The sequence below is a fragment of the Phaethon lepturus genome, unplaced genomic scaffold, assembly GCF_000687285.1.
Source record: "Phaethon lepturus isolate BGI_N335 unplaced genomic scaffold, ASM68728v1 scaffold9883, whole genome shotgun sequence".
Lineage (NCBI taxonomy): Eukaryota > Metazoa > Chordata > Aves > Phaethontiformes > Phaethontidae > Phaethon > Phaethon lepturus.
Window position 1 is genome coordinate 49,736 of NW_010529716.1, and position 27,079 is coordinate 76,814.

General features: G+C 40.6%; 1 protein-coding gene across 1 annotated transcript in view; it reads right to left on the reverse strand.

Annotated features, from left to right (window-relative positions):
• The window catches only part of LIMCH1 (LIM and calponin homology domains 1), a gene marked incomplete at its 3' end in the record, with an annotated part of 93,226 nt that overhangs the window by 47,092 nt on the left and 19,055 nt on the right, over positions 1-27,079 (reverse strand). Inside the window, exons 2-6 of the mRNA XM_010284029.1 lie at positions 19,292-19,398; positions 15,943-15,973; positions 12,808-12,918; positions 8,108-8,303; positions 3,510-3,759 (exon numbers count right to left, since the gene is read on the reverse strand). Coding sequence (XP_010282331.1) covers positions 3,510-3,759; positions 8,108-8,303; positions 12,808-12,816 — 455 coding nt within the window. The remainder of the gene's footprint in view (positions 1-3,509; positions 3,760-8,107; positions 8,304-12,807; positions 12,919-15,942; positions 15,974-19,291; positions 19,399-27,079) is intronic.

Sequence of the window (27,079 nt, forward strand, 5' to 3'; positions counted from 1 at the left end):
CCATAGAGATAGTAAAGACTGTAGATTTGAAGCTTGCAATGGACCAGAGTTCTCCGCAGATTTGCAAATACTTCCAAGTGTCAGACCGTGGGTGTTTGCACTCACTGAAGCAGGGTCTCGTACAGGTTTGTGGGTCCTTCTATTGCATTTCAACAAAAGGATTTTGCATACTTATGCACTATCAAGATAAGAGTCCATGTCCGTTTTGCAATGAACATGCCAAGAATTCTTCATTTGATCACATTTCTCTCTTACCCTTCCCCTCTCCATCGATTATTAGAACAGACTTAATTCTCCTTCTTTTTAGCGAGTCTCTGTGAATCTGATCCTTATCTTTCAGATACAATAGCGTAAATAAGAGACAGATGCAGACAACAAGCAAGCAAGGAGGATCACATATCAATAAAACAACGTGCTATGAAGAGACAATATACTCCTTTGGGAAGGAGGAATGCTTTTTGGCATGCATTTCTATAGCATCTAGTTCAATTAAGTCCTTTCCTAGAACATGTTAGAGCAATGGAGATAAGTACTTAGATTCCAAGCAAAAAAAGCATTTGCATATAAGTTCAAATCCTTTCTGTGCTGGACCCAGAAAGGTCCCCAACTGAGTTTCAGCTTTAGGGACCATTAGATGCCTTGTAGAACTCAAAAGAGACACTGTGACCACAGTCCAGAGGTCAAAATGTTGAGAGGAAACAGCCTATAAACAACTCACAGCAAGTAGAATATGACTGACAACCTCAGGTGAAAAAAAAGAGAGGCTGGTATCATAGAAAGTTGAAGGAGTAAGAGGGGTGAAAGAAAAAAAAAAGATCAGAATACAGAAACAAGAGGGATTGAGAATTGCTCAGTGCTGTTAGTGCACAGAAATTTAAATTTGATGCCAAGAAGAGAAAGCTGAGAGGTTCAAAGAACAGGGAATAAGGAGGAGGCATTAAGAAAGATGATCAAATGCTCCCCTGTATCCTAAAGTGTCACTACTGAACTCTTCCCTTATCCTCACCCACAATTCTTCCACTTTTTTGGAAGTGGAAGGGAAAACAGCTTGTTATTTCTGTTCCCTTCTTCAGCCCAGTCAGGACAACAGATCATCCAAGGAAAGAGGCCAAAAAAACACACATTTGATTTGTATGTGCTTCTTTCATGGAGATCAAGCACAAGGGTTGGAAAAGGGACTCTCGAATAATATGGTGAGCATCCTCCAAATGCAAATGGAAACAGTGCTATTTGTTGTACACAGCACTGGTAAACACAAGCTATTACTACGTTTTACTACATATTACTACATTACTGACATTAATGCTACAGCCTTGGACTCGGAACAGGATTATACTAGTATCCTACTGGTTTACGGATTCCTGATCAACTAGCACGCTAACTCAGCCTGAAGGACTAATTTATGACTGATAGTTTCTCTTCGTTAGTATGTGGCTTTGTTAAAGTAGTATCCCACAACCACACACAAACGCTGGTTCATTACAGCTTGACAACAGTGAAGCAAACCTGAGAAGAGGACATCTGACAGCTTACATACTGTGACTGTTTTAACTGCATATGGCACATCTGTATATGGCTGCAGACAAGCTTCACTGTACCTATAAACAAGCTGTATCACATCAGAGCTGTGCTTTTTACTACTACACTTCAAAGGCCAGACTGTAGACCAGCATCTGCTAAACTACTCACTGTCAAGGTTTCACCCCACAATCCAAAATAAAATGTTTGAGACGGGAGGACATTTGGACACTTACCCTATAGCCAAACCATTTTGATCATTTTTAAGAGCCTAGTCTTATGACATGTGGGTTAAAACTCTGCTTTGTGGGTCATTCCCATGAGAAAGAGATTTTTCATGAGGATCCAATATCAGATGATGGAAAGGCATGGGCAGTGAGCCTAGTCATCATTCAGCTCTCGAGTTAAAGAACAGGAAATAACCAAATTGAACAACATCCAAAAATAAATAACGCAGGTAATAAGTGAATAACTACCGATACTCCATGCCAAAGTCAGTCAAATTATGATTGCTGAACTATGCCTCCATGCTTTAACTGGTACATGTGTTAACAAGAACTGCACTTTTACTGTTCCTGCCAATAAATGCATCATTTATTAACACAGCTAAAAATATTAACCCCATAAACGGCATGGTTCAGTAAATGAAAACATCCTGTCGTCAACAAGTAAAGTAAATTTCTGAAACTTCTGCCTAAAAAAGGCATTTTTAATACACATTTATACCTATTTTTTATTAAATGCAAGAAAGCATTAGGTAGAAGGCAACAAGTAATCTGTGCGGTATTCTTGGAGTTTGTTTACATTATGCTGTAAGATGATAAAATTTTTCAACACAAATGCAGTTAGCATCATACAACTCTGCAATCCACAGCTGCCACATCACAAGCCTTTTCAGACCAAGATCTTCACTAGCAATTGTGAGTGCTTAGCAGACTGGATTTTTGTTAGAAGTGAAATCACAGAGGATTGAGGAAACGCACACTTCAGCCAATCCTAAAAATGTGAAGCGTGCACAATTTCCCACACCATTGGGCTAACCTGCCATAGCGCTGGGCTGCTGACATGACCTTAATGCCAGCTTGTTCGAGTCTTCTTAACTTTCTGATCTCTTCTGCATCTTTCCTCTTGGGTGCTGACGTTTCTTTTGCACTACATGAGGGAGACTGGTCTATGGAGTTTCCTTCATTTTGATTCAAACCTACTTGATTTTTTATGGGGCTTGCCTCAGGAGCCATGGAGCCCGCTTTCTCCTTTTCACACTGTCCTGATGTTTCACTCTGTTCTTCTTCTATGGTTTCAGGGTGGCTTTTGCTATTGAATTATACAAGGTAGTTTAACATATGCTGTGCCTGAAACACATACACTTACTTATTATAAGCACATTTTGTTGATATCAAGATGCCAAAGGATATTCTGATGAATGATCTGGGATAACTATGCCCTTGAATGGCAGTTGCTTCTTAGGCCAAATCAAAAGTGAAATATCAGTTGACAAAACCAGCATGCAGAAAAGCATAGTCACAGCTACATAAACTGTACTGGTGTATAGAACACAACATACGAATAAATTTGTTATAAAAACCACAGCAAAAATATTACCTATTTTGATTTAATACCTCAAACATTACTTAGAAGTATCATTTGTCAATGAGTAACTGTCTTGAGAACCAAGACAGGTAATCCAGAACATTTTTGTCCAGCCTTGGGTTTGAGTAACATCCATGGTATTTATCTTAACAAACATCTTGTCAAACACAAGCTATATGTTGTATTGTAAGGTAAACAATGATGACATCAAGAAAATTATTTTCTACTCATTGCTCTTCTACCACCTTCACCAGTCGCTACAAACAATTTATCAGTACTATCTCTGCAAGACATTTATTACAGCAGAAGGCCATTCATGCATCTCATGAAAAGAATGAAAATCAGGCACGTGTTAACGCTTCACCACTGAGGAAGGGAGAAGTTGGACAAGCCAGTCTTACCTGAAAGGTCTGTCTCCTAGCGGTGAAGTCGCTGTGCTCCAGCTCTTTCGGTACTCTTCTCGTTCAGCTTTCTTTTTCCGAAGTGGAGCGGGTACATAGAAAGTCTGATTACTCTTGTTCGGGAGGTACTGGTTAAAAGGCACAGCTGATTTAGGTTCACCATGTGAGGTCCTCCTTGCCAACATATCATCTTTTTTCACATCTGGCATCTTTCTATGTGGCAGGTCAGTTTCTGAGTCACTTCCTCTCCCTAGTGAGGAAGGAGAAAAAAGTCCCTCTTTTCACTTCTATTTTTTTTTTTTTTTAGTTTAACTCAGAGAAGATACCACCAAAAAAGACATTCAGCATGTAAGCACCAAAAAATTAAGCCATTTTTACCTGTATTTATATTTTAAAATCAGTCACTGAAGATAGTAGCCCATAATATCTACACAGACAGTAAACGTTTTTTTCCATCAACCCTTATTTTCTACCCCTGAAAACCTCATCTTCAGCCATAGGTCACATCAGAAAACTCAGGGTCAGATTAAGCCAGACTTGTCAATCACACAGGACAACTACGGAAGCTTACCTGACTTATGCCCAAATGACTCCTAGTTGTACATACGGGTATGTTTGACCTGATCCACGCTCTTGAACCTAAACTTACATGTGCATAGCACAAGCTCAAGCAAAAAAGGGCTGCATGCTGTGTATTTACAAAATGGCAGGTATCTGTGGATGTTTCTACAGACATGTATTAACAGCACTTTGAATTCATACAGCTTCAGCTTTGATCAATATCTAATAAGCATCAGCTCCTATAAACCAGAAGACTCAGATGGTCTCTCTCCAGACTCAACGGTTGCCTGGTCAGTCTAGCACACTGCAAAACAGAGTGAGAGACTCAATCCTTAGATGGAAAAGGGCAAGGAGAGAGGGAAGGGATCTCAGGATTTAGAGGTTAGATCAGTACAGCAAAGACTGAAGAGTACTTATTGGGAAAGAAAAGAAATAAGGTGAGAGAAAAAATGAAGAGTTACAGAGACTAAGATGAGAGATCAACAGAGGTGAGTGACTACTATATTTTGTTCAAATGAACTAAGCTTCCTGATATTTACAACCCATTTAAAAACAAACATTCACAGAAACTTAGGCAGGACTTTTTGCAACTTGAAAACAAAACTCCCAAATGGTAGGACAAATACCTTAAAGAGCATTTGCAGTGGAACTGCTCTCATTGTCATTTTGGAAGCCACTTCATAGACATTCACTAGATTCCCTGCACTATCATGAGCCTGTTTAAGTAATTTGCAAAGAACCTATATAAATAGTTCTCCCAGCAGTGTAACATCACCACAGGCCCTGGTTTGAAGGGTGAAATGGAGCATATACAGCCACTTCTCCCACTGGCATTGAAACTCTCTCTCAGCTTTGGAGTGCTGGATCTCTCCGGCCCTTGGTCCCTTTGCAACATTTGCATGTGCAATAGCTGTTCTCCTCTTTGGGATGAGGGGAAGCCACCAGGTTGTGTCCTCTTGCTAATTCACCATGCTAGTGTATGAGCTAATTCACCGAGCTACCTAATGAACAACTGAAAACAATGAAGTCATAAAAATCACAAGTAGCTTGTGTATAAAGCTATATTCAAAGTGGGGGATAGAAAAGACGTCTAAATATGCTAGGAATGTTATTTGCAAAGAGCTTTTGCAGCAAATTGAGTTATTCAATGTTTGCTTGAAGAGAGATGAAGAGTGAAAGGGAACAGTAAGAAAAGACAAGACACAATGGAAATGAGCTAGTTAGACAAAAATCATAATGCACTTTTTGCCAGTAACCTCTTGCTCAAACAATTTGGATAACTAGCACTGTGACGGGTAACCTGAGTCTATGTCTAAATAAAAAGTGGAGACAATCGCAGAATCATGGGTGCCTGAGGACAGCTGAGGTTTGAAGAGCTGTAATATCACTAGACTGAGCAGGGTCACAGAGGAGCTAAAAGAAAATGAAAAGATCCCTTACTGTTATTTGCTATTCTGTTTGCTCTGGACTTTGTTCTGGTGTTTATTTTTGTATCACATGAAAACCAGTCTTGAACCAGCAGACAGAAATGCTGGAATAGATAATCACAGTAGCAGAGGAACTAGACCAGATTCCTTCTCCCTCATTACTGATGTGCCTACCAGCATCCCCAAGGTGAGTACTTCAAAGACAAACAGCTCTTTTAATTATTCATATTTTACTTGTGAAATTATTTTCAGCTCAAAATTTGCAAAAAAAGCACATGAAGCCAAAGCACTGAATGGAACATGCAGCTGTGCTCTACATTTATAACCTTAACTGTGTTGTTCTACATTTCCAAGTAGAAGCAGCAGCAGCCAGTTTCCACAACTCATAACAAGCAGTTATACACCAAGGATACACACAGATCCTTTGTACAAGTATCCATGCACAACTGTGGGTCAAGCAGAGGATTTTATTTGTTCCCAAGTATTTTAGTGAGTCTATGGGAAGGTCAGTCTGCAGTTCTACTGTGTTTTAAACAAACTGTTCTGCTCTATTACTGGTTTTGTTTGCATTTTGCCAAGGGACAGGGTCCGCATAGGACACCAGAGCAGTTCCTGAACAGTAAGGCTGATCACAGATGGCATCCTTGAAGGTGGTATTACTAAATGCTTCCCAAACTGATCATCACCTTAGAATCACTTAAATGATCTCCATTCATTTTTTTTCTAGTAGTGGAAAGAATCATAGTTTCATTTCGCTATTATATTATTTGGCTTATAAAGCTCCTATGTGAATGGAGAAAGAAGCAGTGCAAGCAGAACCCTTTTTTCCATAAAGCTTTGCAGATCCAGTATTTCTAAAACTATGTGCAGCTGAGTGAAACACTGGCCTGCTGGGGCCACTGGAAGATGTCAGACAAAAAGAGAGGTCAGCCAAGCTACACCTCACCTGCAACTCTTGGAGAAGAGAGCTGTGAAGTTATGGCACCAGCACGCTGGGAAAGTGGGACATATTAGAAAGGTCCGGCTGGACAAGTCATACATATGCACACAGCATCTGCAGGCACCTTGGGTCTGGATAGGATTAAAGACTAATTTTTAAGAACAAAATTTGTATGCTTGCATCTTATTTTGTCTTTGTTAGGGACTCAAGAATGTGACAAGACAGTATGTCTTAGCTGTGGCAGGTAAGCAAGCAAGCAATCACCCCACTAAATTCTGATTATTCAGGATAAGTTGATAGGAAGCAGCTACAGGACATGTGTACCTGGCTGCCCACCAGCTCCAATTCGGTAGGGACACCGGTCCCTCCTTCAGCACCCAGGACGGAGCAACACTTGATTAGGACATGTGAGGTGTGCCGCCACCACCACACTTTTGTGTCATTTGGAAAGGCAGAAAAGTGTTTTGTAATGTGAAAACTGTGCTCTGTTTGGTGTCTGAGGGGGCACGAGGCTGTTTCAGGGAATCAACCCTAGTAGCTGGTTCTGGATGGTCAACCAGCAACAGCCCCAATACCACAGAGGCCACTCAAAACAGCAGAGCAGATCTTAGCCCTGCTTTCCCCAGAGCTCTCTTTCGTAATTCAGCTCTGATACCAGCTCTCCCTGCCAGCTTTTTAGTTTTAAGGAGTTCCCTATCACCTCATGAAATCTCTCATGTGTCCAGTTATGATTAGCACCAGTTTCTCTCACACTGCCAAAAGCAGTATGAACATCTGGTTCCTACCAAAAAGTCTTCTGCCCTTCCTTTTTTTATTAAATAAATAACATTACTAAGGAGAAGTGATTCATGTGTGGAACATAATTTCATCTGATGATGAAGTTTGACTGATTCATCCATTCATCAGGAATGTAACCATGCAGAAGGAGCCTCAGTCGAGCATCCTTTTGTTCTGAACCCAAACCCTGCACACAATAGGTAACTTAAGTGCATGCTCCACACCTACCCCTAGCAAATCCTTCCTCATCCAGCACGCTGTGTTTACAAGCCTCTGGGAATCAGACAAGAAAGGCAGAGAAGCAGCATCCCTTCTGTAAGCCTAGAGCTGCATGTCCTCACTCAAAGGTGTACAAAGGTGGCCACAGCTCTTACACCAGGAGCTATTTACCCCATTTTCTAAATATCATAAGAACAAATATGACATTTGCTAAAATGTTATACATCAGACTTCAAAACTCTGTCAAGTATCAGACATTTCCAAGATATTTCTATGTCATTTATCTGCCCAGGGTTACTTAGGCAGCGTTTTATTCACTTCAGTATTTCCCTTGTTCCTGCACTTTTATTTCTTGCTCCAGCCTAGTTTGTAATGAGTCTGCATAACATCTTCTTACACTGTAACCCAGAAAAGCACTCTCCCCATCATAAAATTACACTGGAACGCTGTAACTCATTTTCCAACACTCCGCTACCCTAACTGAGACAGACTTCAAGTTGTTGGCAAAGTCATTTAAACCTCAGGGAGCACAAATCTGCATTCACAGAGAAGTTCTCCCACCAGATTAGCACAATTCAGAGGCTGCGTCCAGCTTCCAAATGTCACATTTGCTCCATAAATGTTACTTATATGTCACAACGTTATGCATGTGCTGCACTGTGACTGGTACTTACCATCACTGCTCCCTCTGAGCACTACATCTGGAGACGGTGTCTGCTGTGAGCGGGAGCCAAAGGAGTCCAGACTGTCAAAGGAATCATCTCTGCCGTGGCGAGGCGGGGAGAGGGAATCGCTGCGTTCAGAGTCCCAGCAGTCTATATAGCCGCTGTCACGAATGCTGCGCTTCGGGCTCTCAATATCCTCCGTTTCCTACATGGAAGTACAGCAGGTACCTCTTCATAAAGAAGCCACTCACATATCCATGAGATCCATTACACTCAGACAACAAAGCATCTTCCCAAATACTAAAAACCTCCTCCCCAAAAAAGGGTTTCCTTGTTTTCTACCCCTTCTCCCTTTCACAACAAAAGTGCAAGCTTGCGATAAACCCTGATTTTATGCCAATTAAGAGGAAACCCTCCTCATTAGATTAGTATGATGAGCTGAGAAAAAGTTGCAAGAGGCAAGTTAATAAACTGATCAAAAGTGAAAGTAACCTGAAACTTGACTTGTCGTCCATAGTCCATAGCACAAAGGCACTACAATTTTAACATTGTGCCTGCATCAGGTTTAAGTCTGTTGCATTCCAAAAGTTTCCCCCCCTCCCCTTGCCCATCTATTGTATCTGGCCGGGACACCAGCAGACAGCATTTGTTGTTGCTGCTTCAGCTCGGCAAAATAATGAAGCAGTGTGCCCCAGCCTCCCTCTACCTTGAAGAGAAATTCCTGTTATGAAAGAGGGATGTCTTTCTGAAGCAATCAGCAATGAAAAATATGCAAAATGCTTTTCCTGATGCCTCAGAAGAATTCAGTTGTGCTCTTTACTCTTTGCCAGCTCCTGGCTCTGGGGGATATGAAAGCACTTGTAGCTGACCCACATGTTCAGAGCAGGGAGAACAATGGTTGTCTTTGACAGCCCTGTGATTATAAATTCTTTCCAGTGCAAGCAGCACATACTAAAACACTGAAACTCCAGCAGAGGAAAAGGTCAATAGAAGCCATCCTCACCCTTGCATTATAATAAATCCCTTGTTTTAGAGAGCGTCTTAACATTAATTACAATCACACAGGCTGAGAAGAAACAAAAATAACTACTTTTATGCAAAGATAAATCTGTTTTTTTCTCCCCCAAAAGTAAGTAAAGTCAGAGATGTGGGTGCCATTATCAGATTGACATTTTGTGACCCAAAGTGGTTGGAATGTGATTTTTTTTCTTTTTCCTTTTTTCTCCCCCCAGAAGCGTTTGAATATTAATTCCTAATTAAGAAGCACCCCCTGCTTACCACTAGCTGGAGCACAATGGCTACGTTGAGCACAGCTCTCACTATCCTTGGCTGCTAAGGTTTTACCCGTTACTGCTATCGTCAATGAGAAGATCAATCAAGAACATCACAGTACGCTATGGTGGGCCACCTCCACAAGAAAGTGGGTTTGCTGTGGAAGTGATGGAGGGAGGAGAGCCCTGCAAGAGCACAGCAAAGCTGCCGCGCTGGAAAAGAGGAAGGCTTAAAGCGAGATGGGGAGATCAGACCCAACATCCTGCAGACTTTTCAGGAAGAAGGCTTAATTAGTGCCACTCACTATTATGCTGCCAAAATACCACATTAAGGGCAGCGGCAAAGGTCCCCTAAGGCCAAGCTAAACTGTGGCAATGTCAATAAGTAACCTCACTGCAAATTGAAGTGAAAGTATTTTCTACAAACAAATAAAATTCATCTAACAAAGTAGTAATTGGATCCTATGTAATTTCCTTCCCCTGTCCTGCTTAGTGAACTAAAATACTGCTAGAAACACAAGACAACAAAGATCTGTCTCCCTGAAATCTTCATGGGTTACACACATCCAAGAACAAATCTAAAAATCCTACCAAAGTCCCGTTTGTGACACGATCCAAAAAATCTTTCTAAAAATCCAAATTCCCTAAATCCCCTCATCCCTTCATACCAATCAGCTATTCTCAATCCTCAGGCACAGTTCCATTTTCCTAAATTACTGTATTTGAATGACACAGAACTTCTCAGCAGCTAGCTACAGGGACTTAAACTCAGGCAAAAAGCCCCATCCTGCATTCACTATCTCAGAGTTTGAAAACAGTCCAAATGTGAACTAATGAGTTCTGCAGACCCTATTTTCAAAGGCCTGTTGATGTTAATTTTGCATGCTGCTCACCAGGAATTAGGAGGCAGGCACCAGGATGGGATCCTAGACTTCTGTAAACATGTTCTTTACAGCCTTCCCCTTGGCAAAGCTACTCTCCCAGCCCAACGCTGTCTCACAGACGGGTATTTGTCCTGCTCTGAGCAAACGTCACCTCCCAAATGTTATCAATGGGAAAAAGAAAGTGGTTATCTGTGGGACTGATAACACCGTAACACGACACACAACAGCACATTAGTCTTTCATATTATGTAATTAAAAACACAGTATGTCACTGAGTGGTAGTAAAAGTGCGATTGCCAAATGTAAGATGTGTTTCTCCAGGAAGTTCCACCCACTAAATATAATCAAAAAGCCATGGACATTTTGTCATTAAGAATTTCCCATTTAAAGTAAAGAAGAATGTGTATCCAAACAGTTAATGAAATTAAAAACAGAGTAGCATGAATAAAATTAGAAATGAATAGCCCTTTCAGTATGGGAAGTAGGAAAAAGATGAGTCCGAGACAACTTACATCCAAGATGTCTTTTGATTTGCTTATTAAAAAAAAGGAGGACAGAGAGGATTTATAACAGAAAAACTAAAGCAGACTGAATTTGTGGTCAATTTAATTATTAAATTCTGTGGAAAAAAAATACCAGTAGAGAATGTGATAAAGTGTCTTTTCATCACTCAAGCTCAGCTATAAAGAACATCAGAGTGTTGCACAGCATGATTAACATGTTCTATTTTACAACCAAATCCTCTTCAAATTCAGTAACAGAAAAGCCCACAACTGCCAATGGGAAATACTGCAGGGGTACAGGAGTAGGGAGGTGACCTTGAAATAAGTTACCAGCGGCCCTCGTAATAGTACCACCTAAACAAGACTTTTCAGGACAGCAAAGTGCTCTGTTCTTACATTAAAGGAATACATAGCTTTCAGCTTTTATGAGATCTCTACTTTTCTCCCAGCTCCAACATCTGCAATAAATCAAGTCCCAGCCTCTTGCTTTTGCCCTTGACTTGCAGCACTCTGCACTGCCCAGCCAGGCACTCCACAATCATCAGCTCCCCACAGAATACTGCCTTTCGGCCCCAGCCTACTTCATCCCACAAAAGGGCTCAAGATGGGACCTCCAAAATGCTCTAATGTTTAGTTTGATAGGTAAACATCACCTGGAAAAAAGAGGAGCCTTATGCTTCAAGATTAAGCATTACAAAATAAACCATGATACCAAGCGGCACTAACATTATAACAACCCACACTTTGGCAATTTTTCTGCATTAGCTTCCTTATCTGTCTCTGTTTCACCTTTCAGACTCCTTGGAGTGGGGACTGCTCCTTTCCTGCATCTTCTGTTTGGAAACAACTCAAGTATTAACTTCATTTCTTTATTGCTTTGTCTCAGTCATATCAGTAAAGAGTGGCAAAGTCCCGAGAAATTAGCATAGGTCACTTCAAACGAAGACCAAAATAAACCTCTACAGAGAAGCAGGGTGTTCTCTCTTCCTCTCCATTTCTACCTGCTTGTTCACAGGAACTGGGCTTACAAACAGGGATTTTACCCATCTAGTTAAGGCTCTCCGGTCACACTAGGGTGTAGGAACTGCCATCAGTCAGCCAAGTGTTTCTTCCTCTCCAGTGGCAATCTGGTGCTGGCCCTCTGAGAACCCAGAATGAAGAGCTGCAGCTGGGGCAGATGCAGTAGCACAGAACTCAAGGACAGTAAAGAGCAAAGAGTCTCCCATGATCCCCAAACCCTACTGCCTGTGGTTACTTGGCCGTTACATGAGATGGGGAGGCAGTAGCAGACACGAAGCTCTCTGTGGGCTGGAGAACATATCTGCATGGTCTTTCATGAACAGTATGTCCAACACATGCAATGCTAGCACCAGATGCTGCCATCTTCTTACATGCCTGCTCCTTGCCCCTTCCATCCCCAATAAATGCATGCTTGGATATCAACGCTAACCACTACTGAGGCTAAGTGTCTCACATTGGGGTTCTGGGCATGCTGGAGCGCTCAACCAAAAGTCCCCAAACCACCATACAGCAATCACAACTTTTCCTTTCCAACAGAGCTCATCTCATCATAAACCACACAATATGATTTCAGCCAGAATTTAGAGCTTGGCAAAACACAGATGCATCATAACTATGCCCTTGATAAAACATAATCTCCTCCTTTTACCCTACAGCTTTATTTATATACTTTGGTTTGATGCTTTATGGTGCAACTTAAAAACAAAAGAGCTGCCCATAAGACTTAATGTTTTAAAGAAGAAAAATCTCTGTTCCTGTGAGTCCTGCCACATTACTTTCGAGTCTCAGCTCTTCTAGCTGAAACTCTGTGTCATAAATGAAAATAATTCAAACCAAAACCTATCGAAGTGAAGATGACAGAGCCATGTGACAATTCTAAAGTCCTGTTTGACATCACGTGCTGCATCATTGATATGGCCACAAAGCTGGCTGCCAAGGAAAGCTGTGTTCATGGCTTGGTAGAGTCAGGTTATTTATAGGAGTAATAATTGAAATTAAATTTCCATTCCCCAAATGTAACAAAAAGATACCTTTCTCATTTGTGCCAGCAAACCTTCAAACTCCTTCAGGTTCAGGGTTGATCCACTATATGATGTGCAGCTGTTTGCCGCTTTCCCTAGCCAATAAATGGTGACTAATACCTGCAGAAGTTAATAAGAATTAATTGAAGATATCTACACAGTCACTTAGCTAAATTTACTTCCCTTCAGCATCTCTCATTTATTCTAAACTGCACAGCAGCAGAAGATTTTGTTATAAATCAGAATTGAAAGGGAAGCGTCTGTCAGTGGTTAAACATAAATACATCAGGCAACTATGAAAATTTAAACAGTCCTACAGAATACGTAACTTAAACACATTATCTTCCTAGTATTTTTACAAAAAATGAAACTGTCATGTCTGCCTGCAAAATAAACAGTAAGAAATAAACCTGAATAGACGAACTAGGCAAGATATTTGAAACTGTCTAGAAGATACTTATAAAAATGCATGTTTGTAAATCCAATAGGAAAAAAAAAAAAATCCCTAAAGAGTACTAATACTAGTGGTCATGAATTCAAACTGTTAAGACTAATGGCATAAATAAAACATCCGGAATGTGTGCCTGCCTATCTCAAGGACAGGAAAGGTAGTTCCATTTCTAATCATCTTAATATAATTAACCAGATGACACGTGAACATTTACTTCCAGGCTTCTGCTAGCTTAAGAAATGCTTAGCCCAAGATTAATCAAAAGCCATGAGCTTCTAGCTGTTTCTATCAGACTAAAGTGGAAAGAGTTAGTGGTTTCATTCAAGTTCTGGCTTGATGTCTCTCCGTAACTCAAAAGTCACTTCAAAACTAGTACAGATAAAAAGTAAAAAATTGCTCTTGCAAATGTTTATATACCCTTTCACTTCTTTAGGTAGCAAAGGAGTCTGATCTGACACTGTTAGGGCTGCACTGTTTTAGGAAAGGAGAAATTAAGATGCTCAGGATGGTCAAATGAATACCTCCAAACCCACTGATATTTATATCATGCACAGAAAGCAAACAGTCCTTCTCTGCACCCACATATGTCTCCACTTAAAGTAATGTCTTTAATGGTACCTGTGCAGCAGTAATTTGGACTGGAAACTGATCATCAAAGGCAGTTCAGTTCAGTGTTTTGCACTGGTTAAAAATGCCAAACCATCACCTCAGAACTTAGGGCTTTTTCTCATTTAGTGCTCATTATTTCTGCCTATTCTGTGACATTGCGAAGTATTTAACTGCAGAACAACAGGAAATATTTTGATGTGGAAAAGATGTGCAACCAATAATAAATAATAGTTGCCATAAACGGTCTCAAAAAAGTTAAATAAACTCAAATACAGTATTTTATGTTTTGATGGGACAGGGCCATATAATTCATATTATATAGAGGAGAAAATAGGACTAGGAGAAATCCCAAGGGGATTGACATCTGTCAATCTGTCTGTTGAGGGCAGACATCTCTGTCAGACTCTTCTTCCCTAAAGGATGCGCCCATATTCCTTCAGTGCTTCCTCCTCAGTCACATATGCTGGAATTCTGATTAGCCTTTTCTCATCAACTTTCTCTAACATTCCCATCTTTCATTTGTGTGTGATGTGCAAAATCACACACAGAACTCCAGCTGAGGCCCTGCCAGAAAAGAGTATAGTATGTGTCATACAGATCCGCTGTTTAAAGACAGAAACACAACTGTGGGACATAATGTAAATAATATACATGGCATGAAATAATCAAATAACATTTTTAATAACATTCAAAAATTTTCCCCTCATTTTTAAAATTACATCCAAATTAACACTACTGTGCAGAGGGAAAGGAGGTGGTTTTGCCAACACTGATTGTTTTTATCTTGAAAAAAACCTCTATCTGAACTGTTTTCCTTCAACCAGCACTACTCAACAAATTTATGTAAAAAATTCTTGCAGTACGTGTTCTCAAGTTAAGTGAAAACACTTGCAAATATAGTACTCCTAGCAACCAGGAAACTGTCCAATTCATTTTGCCATTCAGTTCTCTGATGAAGGTTGTGGTATTTTTATTTATTTCTGCTAGCATTTGATCACTTTCTTCTTCCTTTCTTTATCCACTTTTTTTTTCTTCCCCAAATAACATCACATTTGCAAGCAATTCTGACTGGCTGCCAGCCGAGGTTGCAGGATCATGCACGTGGAAAGTATATATTGCCTACAAGCACATTGTGGAGGACTTTACCTTTAAAACAATACATCTGTACAAATATAATTAGCCAGTGCCCACAAGGGTGCTAAAATGCCAAAGCTGAACTCCTCCCCTACAACTCTGTGTGCTGGATGCAGAAGATATTACTCTAATGATGATGGGAAAGACAGGATGAAATAATTTGGGTGGTTTTTTTTTTTGTGTATGTGTTCTTGGTTTTTTTATTTATTTTTACCTGTAGTCATGATTATTGGCTTGCAAACTTATTAGCAAAAGGTCTTGGCATTTCTTAGCAGTTTACAGGGATTTAAGCCAAATATAAATTGAATTTATAGCAGTTTACAGCTGACTAAGGACAGACAAGTTTGCTAGGCTTTAGGAGAATAACTAACTCAGAGACCAGCAAAGTTTAGCCATTTTCTTTTCCACTTAACAATTACAAGATCCATTACCATTGCCATTAGTTTAAATCAATAAGAAATTAAAGTTAGATGGAATTAGCCTTTCTGGGAAAACACTCATTTGGAAGAACAATGAGAAAGCTGGAAATCTGACAGTAAAGACTTGGATCCAGATCTAATGATCATTTTGCTTCATTTTAAACTCTTTGTGCAAATTTACTTGATGCCTATGTATTTATGAAAGGCCACAAAAGCATAGCTTCATAGGTGAGTCAGACCATTTCCAGTGAAAACCACAAGGGACAGCACAGAGATCACAATATTTATTCCTTATCTAAGCAGAAACAAACATTCTCCATTTTATTTCTATTGTAAGGATGCTTCACCATAACAGCTCTACCTAAATTTCCAGTAGAACCTGATTAGGTTTGTGTTCAGAAGAACTCTTCAGCGATACAAATCTGTACTCAGTTTTTACTGACATAATTCTTGCTCAGGCCAAATAGAGGATTAACCAGAGGAAAAAAAACCACCAAAACCAACCCAAAAAACTTCAAGTCATGTACTTACATTTTTCAGCTTCCTACTATAGTCAGTGTTCCTGGTTGCACACACACACACACAAAAAAAGGAAAAAATAATCAGAAAACAGACAAACTTTCCAGGAGCGTGTATGCAGCAGATCACGTTTTCCCTAACAAAAGCCTGCAGAATGCTTCTGCTGGCTGGAAACACATGAAAGCTAAGAAGATGTAGTTCACACATTCATTTATTCATAACGTGGGAGTATTTTGTCACCATTACTTCAATCATTAAATTAGAATTCTGGAAGTACAAAAGAAAATGTGTTTATAATGGTCCTACAGTAAAGTAGGACAGTGCCAAAAATATTTCCTTTAAACTGAGTTGCTGATTTGTTCAAAAGAAGACCAAAGTCCTCACTGCTTAAAACACATTCTGCAGGAATTCAATAGTCAGATCCTGCTTTGTGATAAATCATGCAACCCACATAGATTCTGGAAACAACTGAACATGCATAGGAGACTGAGGAAACCACCACCGAACATTAAGGAAATAGAGCAGGTGCTTCTGCAGGAACGAGCATCACAAAGAACAAAGTGGATGGGTGACGCAACAAAAATCCTGCCAGTTACAACAGAACCTGGTGTCGAAAACATTCTGTTTTTGAATGTATGTTCGAGCACTCAGACTGAACTTTGGCATCCTTCTCAATTTATTTTTTCCACCAATGTTCATCAAAAAGGGTGGAAGTTTTATGTTACAAACAACTAAGCACAAAGTTTGTGCAAACATAAACATTTCAAATTTCAGCAAAGAAACCATTAAAAAAGAATGAAGGAAATGTGCATCACATTGAGGTGTTGAAAAATAAAAAAAGACTACTTCAGATTTAGTACAGATTGTCTCCTCATTATTTATAACAGAATTGTCTCCTACTATAACAGTAAGTCCACACCAGCATTAAAGGTTACCTGATAAAACCAGAAATAAATGTATTTAAATCTATGAGAACAACAAAAGCCTAAATATAGGCAATAATAAACCAAAGTATTTTTGATAACATCTTTTTCAGCCAAGATTTTTATCCACCAATACCTAAATACAAGAAAAATGAAACAGTCCTATTTTTTTTCTTAATAAAATAGCAGTGGAAAAGAGTCTTGTTTAAAAAGTCAAGAAGAAATTCTTTACAGCATTAGCTCATAACTTTTATAAGGTGAATGCTCCAAAGAAAATAGATCTAATGTGTACTTCAATTAACATCTATATGAAGAAACGTGGTTAAAAATGTCATTATCTTAATCATTTGCAATAATGTCATATTCATCCTTTACCACAGAACAAATACGATTTTTACCATGTATAAAAAATAACCCAAAAGTCTTCAAAGGCGGGGGGGGGGGGGGAACATCCACTTCTGGGGGGGAAATCACCTTCATGCTTTGGGAACTAGCGAGCAGAAGACAGTCATGAACATATTTCTCTACAACAGTCAGACTTGGCTTGTACACCTCAACTCAGTTACTCAGCGTGAACTTGGACAGTGCTAGGAAAACATTTGGCTCGTTTCCATAGCTGCTTTCTTTGAAGAGTTGACAGGGGAAGAAAATCCATGCCAGTGAGACACTTCACATGATCTAGCATCATATTCAGTGGAGGGCCAAGCCAGCTCTGCGGAGTTTATTACTCCTGGTTTAACTTGCTTATGTGCTGGACAGCTCTCCTTGGAGCGCCATGCCTCTCAGCCCATCTCCTCCGAGATGATCCACGATCCTCAATCTCAAAAGATCAAGCTTCTTATCAGAAAGACACTTTCTCTCTGGTTTTAAATGGAGATTAGGGTTTTACATGGAGATTAAGGACTGTTTTGCAACTCATTATCATGATTTTACAGGACGTCCTGAAGAACCTCTTTCATTGCAACATTACCAGATTTAGCAGAAATACGTTACATAGCCCCCTCTCACTGATATGTACAAGTGAAAAGAAGTCATATTAGAGCCAGAAACTTCAAAAGGAGCAAAAAAGTAGACTTTTCCTTACAACAAGGGAAGTGGCCAATTAAATTTTCTGAATCTTTGAATTTTCCCAGACAGTGCTTGAACACCATGAAAATTTGCCCAGCTTCCACTGCCAGAAGGGAAAAAAAATAGAATGCTGCTGAAATTTAGTAAATTGTTTCCATATACTTTTCTAAAATGGGTATGTCTGACCAGGATTTCATTTGCGATCTTTTGGGCCAAATGAAACACGGCCATTCAATCAACTCAGCAGTACTTGCTTGTCTGTACAGCAATAACTTTTTAATATTACACATGAGACACCCAAAAATTTCAGGAAGACTTCTAAATAACACCAATTATAAATTTTGTTAATTTTATGGAAACGTGGGGTGCTCTTGCTTTTAGGGTGTGGGGAGCTTGGTTGCCATTAATATAAATGAGAGAAAAATACAGTTTGACTCCTTCTGTTCCTCTAGTCCATGATGACAAAGTCTCCCCTGAAAGGGACAGCAGTTCCTACTTAAGACCTCAATCTATGATTATTTGGACTTTGATTCAAGCCTGCTCTGTGTGACCTTAGGCAACTCAGTAATTCTTTCTGTGCCAGTTTCACATCTGTATTTTAAATCACTTTGTGGAGTGAAATGCTGAAAATACAAACATTAAAGTCTAAGCACCTAGTACTCTTTACAGTGATGGATGTGCACATACCATGGCTACAAAGCTGTTGATTAAAAGGAGATTTTTAAAGAAATCACTTCACCTCTCCAAAAACATGAATTAGGTATTAGGAAAGAGAACTTTTTAATACACGTGTGGTAATTTCTGTGGTAGGAGGTGTGTGGCTTTGGTGAAAAAGTATCTAAACTGTGGCACTTGCAGTCCACACAGTTCACACAGACATCCTCAGCCCAAATATCATGGCTCAACCTATAGTTCTTGTTAGAAAATAAATGGACCATGCTCATGTCTGCAGCCTGTAGAGTCTGAGAGGCCTATAAATGTCCTATAATGCATCTTCAAAACAGTTTAATCTGAAATAACAGAGCTGTGATTTTTTTCCCCGGCCTACATAGTTCATTAGTTGGACAGACAAAAAAGAATGCCATCAATTTAGACTCAGGAAAACCCCTAATTCCCACAGAACCTCATTGCTTAACTAAACCAGTATTTTAAAAGAGCTGTGGTTGATCTCTCTGGGAAAAATAACAGAAAGCCTGCTGAAGGGAACAATGTATTCTCCCCAGCGCTGAAGGTTTCCCAAACCTCAGCTTCCTATTTGCTTTATACAAATGACAGTTCTATACCCTCTCTGCTCATCCTTAAATACTTATTACTGCATCACATGCATCCGAGGTTGTAACATGCTAGTCTGAAACTGCTGTTGTACTTACTTGATGGTTACTCTGTTTGATGTGTCCTGCAGATCACCAGGATCAAAAAGCTGAGATTCTTTAAGCCCCAGCTCTTTGCAGCCTCTCAAGAATAAGATGACATTATCCTGAAATGAGGGGGAAAAAAAAAAAAAAACAAACAAGGAAAACTTTTACTTCTTCACTGAAAAAAATAATCCTACCAAACCAACCTCTCCTTAACTCAGTAACAGGTCATGAGCCATCATATCATTAGCTAAATGAAGAACCAAAGACATTCCAGTCACATAATTTAAGAAGTCAGTATACGTTTTGTTTGAAAACCAGATAAACATGAAGCAAACTTCCTCCCCACCCCCAGTACATAACTGCAACAAAATTTGTTGACTTTTCTCTTTCCAAACCCAGATGTCGGCAACTTCTTTAACCGAAAAAGTCCTGCTGATTTGCCCACCTACTGCTGTAGGCTGCCAAGACAGCTTCAGCATGTTATGGGACAGGAAAGAAAAGGTTGCATTTCTGAAGAGAGGAGGAAGGGCCAACATCAGACAGCCCACCACCATTTAAGCAAGCAGTTTGTTCAGGAAACGTTTTGTACGTCAATACAAAACAAGCCAGTTACTCCTAGTTAACACAACTGGTCTATTGCCTTTCTAACTCTGACCAGCCAGAAGCCATTGGGAGAAGAGGTAGGTACCTTCTTCCCAAATAAAATGCTTGAAGCTACACTTTACATAAGCACTGTCTGTAAGAAGAAATACCAACTTTGTAACACTTTTTATGGAGGATTTACACTTTCCAGAGTGTAAAGAATAAAAATCAGTAACTAAGATTAAGCACAAACTCATATAAGCCTCTATCAAACCAAATACAAGTAATGTAACATGGGCTTGCACTGAGGGAATAAAATTTGTGTGTGTGCATATACATTTAATATATGTTTTATACTTACTTACACATATGCATATATGTGTTTTTAGATATATATGCTGCTAGATCAGCAGCTGTAATGACAGATGTATGGACAAGTAAAGAAATAACGTGCAGCTTGATATTCTCTGAGGCCTCTCACCTCAAATGTCCAACTGGAGGTGACCTACCACGTGAAGAGTTAGAGAGGGACAGAGCCACATCGTGCGACAGAGACCTCCATTTTTGGAAAACCTGGGAAGCAGAGGAGCTGGGACAGCGTTCACCTCCTGCCCACCCTGCGCATCAGAGCAGGATTCACAAGCCTCCCAGGCCTTTGTTTGGGTGGCACAGCCAGAGCTCGGCGAGAGCAGCCCTGTTTGCTCTGCTGGGGCGCAGCAATCAGCATGCTAATCGCCGCGGCTCTCTGCATGCCAATGCTCTCACACACAAAGCTCGCTGTCACCAGCCACACCGCAAAAAAATACGGACTTGGAAATTTAGAGGAGTCCAAATCTCCCTTTCTTCCCTGGCTGAAACTTAACAGCTCTGGAGGGGAGCCAGCAGAAAGGAACAGCAGTTGAGAGAGCAGAGAGCCCACAGCCCAGAGAGACAGCATCATTCATGACATGAAAAGATGCTTGTAAAATTCCCCGTCTGGCTTAGTTTGCATTATAATTTTTCCAACTGTATCATGAATAACTCTTGTGTTTAGCCTTTGATGGAGGACAGTTCTGGTCACTTCCAAAGGGTGGGTGGAGCAATGTGTGAATCTAATAAAAATCCAAAAGCATTTTAAAAAAAGTTCCTAACAATATTTCCTAACAAAAATATACAGGACATACAGACCATAGTAACTTAATAGGTTTAGAAAAAAATCAAAGGAGGAGGATAACTAATTGCACCCATCTTTATGCCAAAAGTTCACATCCAAGTTATGATAAGCAGTTACAAAAATATCAGCCGTTTGGCAGCCATGTAGTTTGGAAACTCGGTTCTTCTGTTGATGAACAAATGCCCACTTCTCAAAAAAAACCCCCCAAAACAGTGCCACAATCCTATGCCTGTTTTCATACATGCTTTTATTTTGATGATCATAAAAATAACATTTGCCAACAGTCACTAACACCATCACCCAAACAATTCCTCAGAAAGTTGGTATCTTGGATGGGCACAACGCATGCCAACAAGATGCAATCAGCAAGCACTGAAAGAAGCTTTTGCTTTTGTTAACAATCTCATAGTTTTTATTTCCCAATGGTCTTAAATACGGCAATTTTTAAAAAAGGATTAAAAAAACACTCCAAAAAACAAACAAATTGTATTCATGTGACAGGTACTCGGGTAAACCTCCCTAGGCTGCTTATCCCCAAGCCAAAATGTATCTCATACTACTGCAAAACTGAACTTTTCCTGGTTTGCTCTAGGAAATGTGCTTACTTGAAATTCATATTTGTTACTTCTATGAAGACACTGGAGAACACTCCTAGGCCACTAAAAGGAGAAAGGAGTCTTATAATTGAGACCCAGCTCTCAGCAGAGCTTTCTCTCAGGATTACTACAGCTTGCATTGGTCAAGTCCTGGTTTCTTCAGTTCTCAGAAAATTTTGCTTTCATGTTTTGAGAAAAATTATAGTTCCATATCTGTTCACTGCAACTACTCATTTTTGTAGTCACCTATTCTAAAATACCACATTTTTGTTGCTGTTGAACAAAAAAAAAAGTTTACAAGCAGCAATGTATATAACACGTCCTTACTTTAAATAAGTGACTGAAAACACACACCTAACATGCATGTCCACCTCCTTACAACTTGGCAGATTTAAATAGGTCACGCAAATGGGTCACACTGCAATGGCAAGGATCGCAGCGCGGCCAGCTGCTGTGCCTCAGTTAACAGGGCGGTAGACAGATGACCAGAATTCGGTCCCTCTGGCAGCCTCTGCAAGGCACTAACATACTATTTCCTCAATACATTAAATGGAGTCGACACTCCCTTTCTCTGAGCAATTACTCGCTGCAGTCACAGAGTTGGAGTTGACGGAGGATGCGTGGCTTAGTTGGCACATCACTTCCTACAGCACCCAGAGGACCTGCAACTGTCTCCTGCTGGCTCCTCTTGGTTTTAGTCCACACCACTATTCAGTCAGAAATCTTCTTTTGGCTTTTCTCCTCTATACACCCAGAGGAAGAGCGAGCTTACAGGTTACAGTCTACATTTCTTCTGCAAATTTTACCTATTATCCATAGAATTTTATCTTTTATATATATTTACATGTTATATATATTTACATATCCATACAAATATTTATTATTTTATATATTTATAATAGATAAACCTATAATCTAGAGATACCTATAAAATTTTATCTATAAAAGGACATAAACTCTAAACAGGCTGCTTGCAGAAGATAAATACTTCAGTGTGGTGACAGACAGAGGACACCAGCACAAGATACACAGATAGGTTAAACCGCAACTCTTTTCTGCTTGCCTAAGCAGAGTCCTGACAGTTACTATTAGAGTAGCACTATAAGCAATGTCATTTACTTGTAAGTATTAGAAATGCAAAAGTTATTAACGTAAACGTTTTGCTACACTGAATTTTGGAACAGAAAAATTAACTAACACACAAAGCATCACAAACCGCCAGGCAAAGCCAGCCACAACCCAGCAAGAAGGGCTGGGGAGCTGCAGGGAAGGATGAACAGGAGCATGGGGCACTGACTCCCTGAGTCAGAGGATGCATGGGAAGGAAAGGACTGTAAAGATGCTCCTGCTCTCACACCTGCATTTCAACACCATCGCCTTTTCATCTTTTCTGGTGTGTAACCTGCACAACTCGCTTCTACAAAATCACTTAGCCAGGACAACGACCTGCAGGTAATGCAGAGAGAATGGGAGGCAGAGGGATTACACCTCCGTGAAGGTGGAAGAAGGGAGGAAGAAATAATACGCTGCTCACTTGTAATAATTTTTTTTTTGCTGTTTTTAAAAGACAAAAACCCCATGTGCTATAATTATGAGAAAATATTTCAACCCAAAACACCCCCCCCCCCCCAAAAAAAAGAAATTGGCAGTTGTGTAAGACAGACACCCTGGAAAGCCACCGCAAATTCACACAGTAGCACTGCCAACACACAAGATAGTTCAAGCTAGCGAGAATCAAATATTCACAGCAGGCAAATTCTCTCCATAGGATCTGCTGATCAGATGCAATGGCAAACAGCTTGAATTTGGCCCACTTCCATTCCTTTCATCTGCCACAATAGTATACAAAATATTCTCACTGTATTGACACTGCAAATCGGACCTGCAGCTTATCACTGTGGAACCATCATTTGTCAGATGTGCTACTACATGGCCTGGATGAGATACACAGATAAACGCGGGGAAAACAAAAGTAAGCCAAACTGTATGTCTGCACAGAACACTGAATAAAATGCCAAGCGCATGCCACTTCTGCAAGATGGAGATATTATTAGCTGCCAGTAGCACCACGCTGTTTTGCAGGACAGCTGCAGACAAACAGGTGGCCTTTTTAACTTCTGGAATACTGAAATTTTCCCTGTTCCACAATAAATTGTAAGATCTCTAAATATATATGTATTTCCAAACTGCTTTTCTGAGCAATTTCTGATAGAGACTCTTAAAAGCTATTTGTTTACTCTCAACGTTTCTTCCTAATTCCCTCATTTTTCCATTTTATATAAATAATTAGTAGTGCTAATGTAGTTATATAAAAGCAATGGATCTGGACTGATTCATAAGCTGACAGAAAGGAAACACTGAAATATTCAGTTCAAGTCCACCAGGAAAGAACTTTCATGAGACAGGCTGAGAACTTTTCATATTTTCATATACATATATGCACACACATATGTTTTGCTATTCATCCAGCATGCTTTGCTGTATATGTTTTACTATATAGATGTTTCAATGTTTATACAGTGTGCTTTATTGTATGTACAGTAAAACTACACTTTCACAAAGCATTGTTCTATGTGACAGATTCCGAGTCAACAGAATCATAGTCATTTGGGTTGGAAGAGACCAGGTTTGGAAGCAACGTGATCGTACTCAGACACGTTCACTGCGACACTTAGGATGCTCACCCTCCAGGAGATGAAGGATGGCAGCACAGCAGGACCGAAGGCAAGCCCCACCAGAGCAGTCAGAGCAGACAAGGCTGCGTACACCCCAAAAGGATTCTGGCACACTATCGCCTCACCTAACGAAAACTAATGGGGGAAAAACAGAAAAAAAAAAGAGCAACCCCAGGAAAACAGGACTCACCTGCCTGCCGGTCTGACCCGATCCTCGTCTCCCAAAGCGCAATGAACCTGCAGAGTGGCAGGAATGGCGGCCAGCTGGGCTGGCTGCCACACAGCTGCCCTTGCTGGGGGCTGCGAGCCCCAAACTCCACCCAGCGCCATCCCACAGCTGCAGCGCGGCCCCGGCAGCACCCCGACAGCGCGAGAGGTGCCGGGGCTGCCGTGCGGCTGCCCGCTCCCCCCCATCCTGGGAGCAGCCCTTCACGGCACCCACCTGGGGGAGAAAGCGGCAGAAGGGCAATGGAGGGAAATTACCACATGATTCACTGTGGAATCATGTGAGCCCCGAGGGCAGAAAATAGGTTCAGAGAATATAACCTCATCACCTCTGTACCTGAGCGGCAGGAATCACGCACGCTGGCAGGAGGTGAGGCCGCACTGCTCCGGAGGCAGGGCTGCAGGAATGGCAGGGAGAAGGGCCAGGCTGGCCGGCAGCGCCAGCAGGCCACAAAGCCTGACAAGCAGTACCTTGCAGAGCTCAGCAGACAAGATGGCCAAGACCGTCTTTGCAAAGCAAGCCAAGCCTTTCTCTGCTTCTTTCTGGGCAATCCACAAGGCAAAGATGTGTCTCCTCAAACAACAGCCCCGCTCCCTTCACAAAAAGGGAAAAAGACACCTTAAAAACTCTGCGAAGAAAATGGGTCTGTTGGGAGCATACTGCAACTACACAAAACATACCAGAAACCCCAAACGTGGCTCTAAGCGATCTTCAGGCAACATCTAAGACTGCCAGAAGGTGTTCAGTACCAAACCCCAAAGATCTAGCTGGAAGTGCCAAATTCCTACCAAGGTGCTTAGATCCTTGCTGCTTCCAACCAGGCTTAGTGGGTCAGAAAATGGCAAGTACCTAGAACAAGAAGATAGTGCACAACTTTGATACCACTACTTCGGTAGTATAAAACTTATCCTCCTTTGATAGTGTGAAGGGAAAGCTGGCCAAAGGAAAAAACATACTTGATTTGTTTTTTCAGAGAGCTGCTCTTAGTATTTTTGGCATCCAGCAAAATTTTTTGCTAATAGCTCCAATCATTAAACTCATATAAAACACGAGCACATTCAATCTACATTAATAAACTGAAAATAAGCAACCAAAAAAAAAAATCAAAACCATGCCATGAGAATTGATGTGGGGCTCTAAAAACCAAACCCAAAATAAATGAAACATGTTAAACAAATAAAATTTTGAGTACACTTGACTTCCAGATACCAAAAAGTACAATGTTTAAAATTAAAAGCTTGCAATTCTTTGAGAAAATCAGAAGTACAACACCACTACTCAAGAAGGTGTCTTTGATGTTTTCCTAAATCTGTCCTTCACCATCAGATTATTTGCTTTTTAAGATCTTTGATCTGTAACAAATTTCAACCGCTTTTATAAGCTTCTTATGCAATGCAGTGTATTACTATCATTTGTATGATGGTTATAACTAAAATCCCCAAACCGGAATGGCCATATTGCGTATAATGAAAGGCAAATGCAGAGAGCTTAGAATATAAAATGGCACTGCAGGTTCTGGGCAGGCAGTGAAAATTTCATGCTGGGTACAGAATGGATGGTGTATCTTATTTCTGCAAATTTTTTAAATGAGCTTAAAATCCCTGCAGCATGGTATGATGTAAAAGGAGAGAAGAGACACTGTGGACAGGAAAGGAGAAGGACAACAGGGAAAGAGAAAAGAACGTAATGGGAGGGGACCATACGAGAGAACATGAGCAACAGCAGCCTTCAACTCAACAGGCAAAAGCAAACCACGAGGGGGTGGGAGGGGTGCACACAGTGCAAGCACAAGGCTGACCCTATGACTTCACTAGTTAAGTAGGTCCTGATACTTCTCCTTGCTGCATCAGGTCATTATCCCTGAAGGCACAAATAAAACATTTAAATAAATGGGGGCTCAGTCAACATCCTCGTCTTTGGGGGAGAGAGCAATCAGATGATGTACATTCCCTCAGATTCGCCAAACCCAAGATACACCCAGAGTAAGATGGCTCTGTTTACAGCAATGAAGACAGAACATAGGCAGGCAGGGAAAAAAGCCCAAAGCATTTCCAGGCTATTCACTGGCTCTGATGTTGATGAAATCATAGGCAGATGTCAGCCAGATGTCACCTAGTCTTGGAGAGGGGGTGCCTATCAGATGCCATATTCTATAGTAACAGCCACGGTATGGCCAAGGAAGAGGACAATATTTCTTTGCCATCCTCTCTCCACAGCTTTTTAGTACCAGATGACAGCGCTTGGCTCGTGAGGTTTGTGCCTCAGTTTCATGACAACCTCTGTTACCCACTTCTCACATTTTTTATGAATAAAGATCTCTAAAGACAGGATTAAAATCAAGCTTGTGTGCAATGAAGTGCAGCCAAGCATTCCTAGAAGCCCCTGGGAATTCACCTTGCAAATGCAGAGTCAGATGGGTAAGAACACAAGGGGAGGGGAGACACCACTCAAAAAGCAAAGCCTGGTTCCTTCTGCTGCGATGGAAGGGACTGTTATTTACCTTGCTATGGGGTCAGTTGGGCTATGATGTGGGTCAGTACAAAACATAGCACAGAGTGGGTTAGGGAA